General features: G+C 38.4%; 1 protein-coding gene across 1 annotated transcript in view; it reads right to left on the reverse strand.

Annotated features, from left to right (window-relative positions):
* Positions 1-1,275, reverse strand: part of tmc3 (transmembrane channel like 3) — a 52,784-nt gene extending 51,509 nt beyond the window's left edge. Inside the window, exon 1 of the mRNA XM_030413638.1 lies at positions 1,034-1,275. Coding sequence (XP_030269498.1) covers positions 1,034-1,155 — 122 coding nt within the window. The 5' untranslated portion in view covers positions 1,156-1,275. The remainder of the gene's footprint in view (positions 1-1,033) is intronic.
* Between the last annotated feature and the right edge of the window lie 6,165 nt (positions 1,276-7,440).

Genomic DNA, 7,440 nt, shown 5'->3' on the forward strand with positions numbered 1-7,440 from the left:
ATTTCAGAAAGAAATGTCTAGTGCTCTTGTTCATTTGCAATAATTAAAATAATAATTACATTTACAATTAATAAACTATTACATTGCATAACTTTCTGACCTATAAAGGCAATGTCTACATTTTAGAAAAAGTCCATGTGTCTATTCCATTGTTAAGAATAAAACTGAATTGTGAAGAAGACGGCTAACCTTTGAGAAGAGTCATGTATACAATTTTCTTTAAATGAGAGAAAGAAAATGTTGCTGCTCATAGTAGTATTTTCTTTGTCTCATCCAAAATAAATATCTTCCTATTTAGAGATGACTGAATTCCGACCTATTTCTCCTAGAAGTGAGTTACACAGAGTTAAGACTTAAATAAGATCACTGAGACACATTTTTGATTTTGTGTTAGATATATATTTTTTGATATAAGACAATCACGTTTTCATTTGGATGCTACTGTAAGAGTATTTCATCTGTAAATACATTAGATACATGCATTTCCTCGGTTGCATGCCATAACTCAACTACATAGCCATTACAATTTGTTTATGATGTGTTGCCTGCTAACATCTCCACATCCAAACAATCACTGGATTACCTTTGATGACATATTACCTTAATTATCATTTAGTTATTATCTAAATTGAACCAAATGATTGATGGCATAACAAAGTGGGTATTCATGCAGATACACTCCCTTTTTTTTAAAGCAATCATTTATTTTAAACTTATCAATGTATCGATTTACAGAGCCAAACTCTTTAATAACCAGTTAATGAGCTCAGACTAAATTCACGAAGATGATCAATAGGTCAAAATGGAAGTCAAGTGTAACCGAGCACACAGGAAACTATTTGTAGTTTTCCCAGATGACTGATGGTAAATGACTAATTGTATAACCTACAGGATGTAATGTGAGGCTCAGAAAGATGACAGTCACAAAGTGTGAGAGTAGCAGACTGATACACAGAGATGCTGAAAGAAAGTGTCTGCTCAGATATCCTGATAAACGTAACATTGATCAAATAGAAAGAGTGAGCACACTAACCCCTGCTGGTGGTCCTGGTAGGCTGAATAAATCCTTCTGGAGTTCTTCCTGATACTTTTGTGTCTCTTGGCTGCAGACAGAGACCTGCAGCTGCCAACCAAAGGCTCAGATACTGTACTCATGCTGGCTCTGTGTGTGTTCTTGACAGGGTTTCTCAAAGTGTATGCAGGTCAGAGTGTGAGCAGAAAATGCATGCTGTTAGGCTGGACTGGAGGGTCTGCGCTGGAGCTACCTGCTGAGCTGGAGCCCCACTGGAGCATGACACACAGCAGCACAGACTGAAACACACACATTCATCAGTCCAATCACAGCCATACTGACTGCTTAAAGGGACAGCACGATGTAGACCGGACAGCTATTGTTCTTATTTTGAAAATCGTGTAATCATTACAGTGATATGCTGTAAGTGCATCTGTTATGAGCTGCAAATGTGAAATTTACATCAGTATTACCAAAAACAACTGAATCTTCATACACTTGCAGTTTCATTGGGTTTAGGCAACAAAACGATTTGGTTAGGGTCAGGGCTGGACTGGGACAAAAAATCGGCTCCCGGCATTTTTGGCTTAGACCGGCCCCTCATAATTAGCGGAGCACAACCGGAAAAAAAACCCATAACCTTTTGCCTTTAGGCTTATTAGAAATCTACAGTTTATTATTACTTTAGAAGTCTATCAAATAACCATTGCGGAAAGCAAATAAGTAAATTTACTCAACACATAGTTGAGTAAAGGTATATTCTATTTCAAGCATAATGTATCATCGGGATCCTAGATCTCAGAAGTTTAGCATCTATTGTTAACTCTACCACTTTTGTCTGCTCTGTGTAGTTCAATTGATTATTTTATCCTTTTTATTGAAATCATCTCTAATATATATTTTCTGAATTTCCCTGATATAGCAGCTCAATTCTAATTCTTCAGGTTAAAAGTTGCTCCCATTAAAAAGCCATAAAATTGTTATATCAGGCTAAAAACAGGGCTGCTTTATGAACTCATGCAAAGTAACTTGTTTTAAAAGCATTTGACAGATCTACTCTTGTTCAATATGGGCAAACCTTTTGCTAATAATAATTTTATACTTTTTTTTACACTTACTTTAGTAATGCAGTAATGCAGTTTTAAAATCTGTTTTTTAAAACATGTTTAACCACAGCATAGAGGGTTGTTACATGTTCAAATTACTATGCAGCCTTTCAACACACCTTTAACCTAAATATCTAAAATGCTATGATGGAGCCTAAAATAGACACTTAATGCTCATCCGACACTTCTCAGCATTGGCCGTTTGCTGTTTTATCAGAATAAGGTGCCGTGGCTGCCAGATTTTGAGAAGTATAAAACACCAATTAATATCGATACTAATCAATCGCCATTGCTCATCATTATCATGTAATTAGAGTTCTCAACGGGCCTGAAAATTACAGTCCGAACCCGACACAGCGCTACACTGTAAAAAATGTCCGTAGAAATTATGGTAAAAAACTGTCAATAGCAACAGTAAAATACCGTAAAATTGTATATCACTGTAGTAAATACATTGAATTACCGTAAATCAAGAAACAGTAAATAACTTAAATTTTACGGCCTTACTAAGTAGAAAATACGGAATTTACTGTGAATGTTATAAAATGTTTGCTAAATTCACGGTAAAATACCGTAATGTCACAAGCGTGTAATTACCCTAAAATTGACGGTATCATTCTGTCTGAATTACAGATTTTGCTGATGTTTACGTTTAAATTTACGGTACACAACCATTAAATTATACCATCATTTGTATAGAAAGTAGAATGTTAAAAAGTATGGTATATTTAAGCAATACATCAGGACAGGCCGTGGTATGTGCTTATTATATCACAGTTAAGGGGCATTGTTCGGGCCGACACAAACACAAACTATACATGTTGTATTATTGTCAAAACACAGTGAATTAAGATAAGATTAACTTTATTGTCCCACTGGAAAAAATAGGCCTACAACAATCGTTAGAGTTTATCATATAGAGTTTTATTGCAACATTGTTAACACATCCTTTTTAAATAATATGGAAGCCCATTTCCGCAACTTGATGAAAAAAAATTATGAGACACTAAGTCAAAATTATGAGATAGCTAAGTCATAATTATGAGATACTAAGTCAAAGTATCTCATCAGGCCCGGTTCTAGACTGCCTTGATTGGGGGGGCAGTAAGAAATGTTGATGGGTCACCAACTGCTACTGTTTTGAGTGCCATAGAGATAGCGTTTTTTTTGTATGCCTACCAGTCTATGATGCCAACCCAGACATAAGCATCGCAGATTCGACGTGGTTCCATCGGCAAAGCTCTAACGGGAATTCTTTTTCTGGATTGACGAAGAAAACAAATTCTGTGGCCAACAACTTATTGATGTCAGTCTACTAACATATTTTCTATTTCAATTTGAAGCTACAATGTAATTGGCATTTTACATTTTAAGCCCACCTCCACCTCCCCGATGTAGGACAACTGTATCAATGTCCAATTAGAATTAGTTATCTAATATTAAATGGAATCTAAACCTAAAAATTGCGCAACTGGCAGACAGAACTTTTGACGCACGGAAAGAACACACACTTTTGAGCCCCAGTGATGCTATTAACAAGTGCACCAAAACATGGACATATGAATGCACAACCCCAATGCATAAAAAAAAACTAAATCAGTCAGAGCCAGCCGTTCCATAATTAAAATGTCTTGCCATCATTCGTTATCCATGTTTACTTCTTCTAGATGAAGCTGCACTTGATTTTAAAAACAAATCAGTTGGTTTGCAGCATTTTTCACCGTCAGCCTACAGTGCTCTCAGATTTCTCTCTCTCTCTTTTCTCTGCTCACCCCTTGTGTCGCTTGATGCCTCGATTCTTTTTTTTGCTAGCTTAATCTCAGTCAGTTTCCAATTTTCAATCTCCAACTTCCAACAACCACGCAGACGCGGTCCACTCGATTCAGTCTTGAAATTCCCAGAAGGCATTGCTTCATTTTTAACTTTTGCAAACAAATAATCAAATAAAAAAATGGAGGTAGATTTGTATTATTTCAAACCATGCACGTTTTTGAACATCTGAATAAGAAATTAGCTACAAAAGAATGCAGACTGATGTAAAAATTCGTGACTGTAGAGGGTAACCATGACTGTGATATAGAGACTTGTATGTGGTATGTAAATAGTGATCAGATTGTTACCATTGGAGATGTGGAGGACTTGAAGAGACTTAATTGTCATTTGGCTTTTAAATAACACTAGACAGGGAACAGAGTGATAATCGGCCGGCCCATAAGGGCTTGTGGTTCCTCTGGCATCTGCCAATGTTTAAGATTGTCAGTCTGTCATATACATTTTGCCCCACCACCAAATTTCCCAAACCTGCCGTCATATCTACCACAATGAATTTGGGAAATTTGGTGGTGGGGCAAAATGTAAGTTTCTTTATAATCTGTGACAAAGCAATTTTGTAAACAGCGCTATAAAAATAAATAAATAAATCTTGTCTGATTGGTTGGTGCTATATTATTGTGCACCACTTTCTGGCGCTTTGGAAAGTCGTGTGTGCCTGCCTGGGTTCCCTGTTTCTCCCTGCCAGATGCCAGCAGCCTCAGAGTAGCCGCTGTCGGAGGCTCTGGCCCCAGGAAGTAACGTTAAACAGTGGCCGGCGGCGCTAACCTGAATTTACAGGTTATGGAGTCCCCTCTCACTAACGTGTGTTGTTTAATCCTGTCGGCGGGGGTGGGTGAGGCTCGTGGGCCAACAGGACTAACAGCGGGGTTGGCAAGGGTTGAAAGTTGAAACCCGCTTCACAACCTGGTACGTAGCCTGCCCGTGTGATGCTTCCCATGCCGCGGAGCGGGACAGAGACAAACTCGGCAGCAGCCGCCGATGGGACTAGGCTACAGCTAGCAGTTGCTAGCCGACATGCTAACAACTAACAAGCCTGGAGTGTCCGTAGTATCTAATGTGATGCTAACTGAGAGAAGCTGCTACTGACTGTATGCACGGTACGAGAGAGAGAGAGACACCGGCTCTGTTGGCAGAAGAGCCGAGGACTGTGATTACACTGAGCAGCATTTATGGGAATACGTTACAATATTATATATTTGAATATACTTTTTTTTTTTTTTTTCGGAATGAAGCGGGGTCGGTTTGGTGGGGCAGCCGAAGCATTTGGGGGGGGCATTGCCCCCCCGTGCCCATGCCTAGAACCGGGCCCGTATCTCATAATTTTTGTCAAGTGGCGGAAATGGGCTTCCATAAAATAATAGTATATTTTATTTTATATCTTTCTTTTGTACAGTGAAAACACAATTTCTATTTTTATTTTATTCTTGTACATGTTCTTTTTTATTATATGTAAAACATGACAATGAAAACGTTGTTGTGTTTGTAGTTGTTCGTGTCAATAAAGCTTTATTGAATTGAGGAGAGAGACACAGAGAACGACAGAGAGAGAGAGAGAAGAGAGAGAGAGAGAGAGAGAGAGAGAGAGAGAGAGAGAGATGACCACGGAGTTAACGGAAGCTAGAAATTTTGAATTTCAGTTCACTGCTATTTCTTCCCGCCCACAGGAGCAGTGTTTGTTGTTGTGACAGAGAGACAGACACACAGACAGATAGACAGATAGATAGATAGATAGATAGATAGATAGGTACAGACAGACAGACAGAAAGAGAAGAGAGAGAGAGAGAGAGAGAGAGAGAGAGAGGGAGGACCGCGAGTTAACGGAAGCTTGAAATTTCAGGTCACCGCCATTTCTTCGCGCCCACAGGAGCAGAGTCTCTTCTTCAGGTAAGCACATTCACAGCTCATTGAGACTGTCTGATTAACGTTAGCTAGCCGCAGAGCCACGTTAGCTCTTATTCGTTGACTTTCAAGCAGAGGAGTTCAGGTAGCTATATCTTAAAAGTTGCTGGACATGTCACTATCTGCTTTTTGCCGAATAAAAGAGTCACTTAAGGGCTCTGAGAAGTCGCTAACGTTAGCTACAGCTAATGTTGCTAATGCTAGAAAAATGTTTGGCTGTAACTTCTGTAGCAAGTCGGTTAAGACTTTGATAATGGAGAAACTGGTTTACTCTTAATGAAAGATGATACAAGGAGACTTGGATGTATTACAAAGGAAACATTTATTGACACTTGATCTAGGCGAATTCAAAGATAACATAACAAGTGAGAATGATCCCTTTAACACCTTAGCCATACAATTTTTTAACAAATAATTTCACCTTCTCCACAGCACGGTGCAGCTGGATAATGTAAGGCAATCAACTTTGCAGGAATGCGTTATGGCCAGTACTCTGATTCGTCGTCATCGTTATCAGCACTCATCTTCAGTGAGTACATTTAAATAGATTAGCTTCTGAACTGGTGCTGCCATTAAATGTTTTTGTTTCTTCATACCTGTCAAATACTTACATGGCCACATCAATAATTATGTCTCCCATATATGTCTACTACCCTGTTATCTGGAGTTCCTTAAGGGTAAATCCTCGGAACTATCCTTAAGAAAATCAAAATCACTGATTCGATGTCAAATCCAAAGGATTGTGTGTTTTCAGCTGTAGTCACTCTCCACAGTTTCTCCCTCAGTCTCTCTCAATCTATTAGATCTGCTAAATCTGTTAACTGTTTTAACGCCTCCTGAAATCATATTTATAGGATGGCCTTTTTATGAGATTTTTTAAACCTACTCTTCATTCACCATTTAATTTTTTTTCTGTTCCAACTTCTTTAATTAATGTTTTGTTTTTTGTTGTTGTTGTTGTTGCGGGAAGCACTTTGCAACAGTGTAAGTGCTATATAATAATAATTATCATTATTATCATTAACAATGTTTTCTTTGTTGTCTTTCTTTGTCTGGTTGCAGAGAGATTCATGCCAGTCCACAGTAAACACCTGATTGAAGACTGCTGGTGAATTTTCAAGCAGGAATGATGACAACACCTGCCCAAAGTTCCAGTTTCCTTAACATTGTAACATGTCTGTATGAGACTCTGTCCCACCTGTCTTCAGTCAAGTCTGGACCCAATGACTCAAACACCAGTCTTGTCAAGGCTAATTAGAGGTAAGCTATGGTTTATGTCAGTGTAGCAAATGAGTAGATGCAAGCACTCAAACTACACTCAGTCGATCTCCCTCAAGTGAACAGTGCCAACAGCTTCATACAAACATACAGTAGAAAAAAAAAATCAGTATTATGGACAGGATTCAGGATTTAGGCTGCAATTCGACAAGGGTGAAACAAATAGTGATGATCACTTAGTCCTGAAAAGTGACTGTTTCTACCTTTCACACTAATACAATAAAATAAATGAAATACTCCTGATGACCTGCAAAACTATATTCCAGAGTACTGGTTTCATTCTATGTATAGCTCATTGGAGCTCAGTTTAAC

The sequence above is a fragment of the Sparus aurata genome, chromosome 4 (assembly GCF_900880675.1).
Source record: "Sparus aurata chromosome 4, fSpaAur1.1, whole genome shotgun sequence".
Taxonomy (NCBI): domain Eukaryota; kingdom Metazoa; phylum Chordata; class Actinopteri; order Spariformes; family Sparidae; genus Sparus; species Sparus aurata.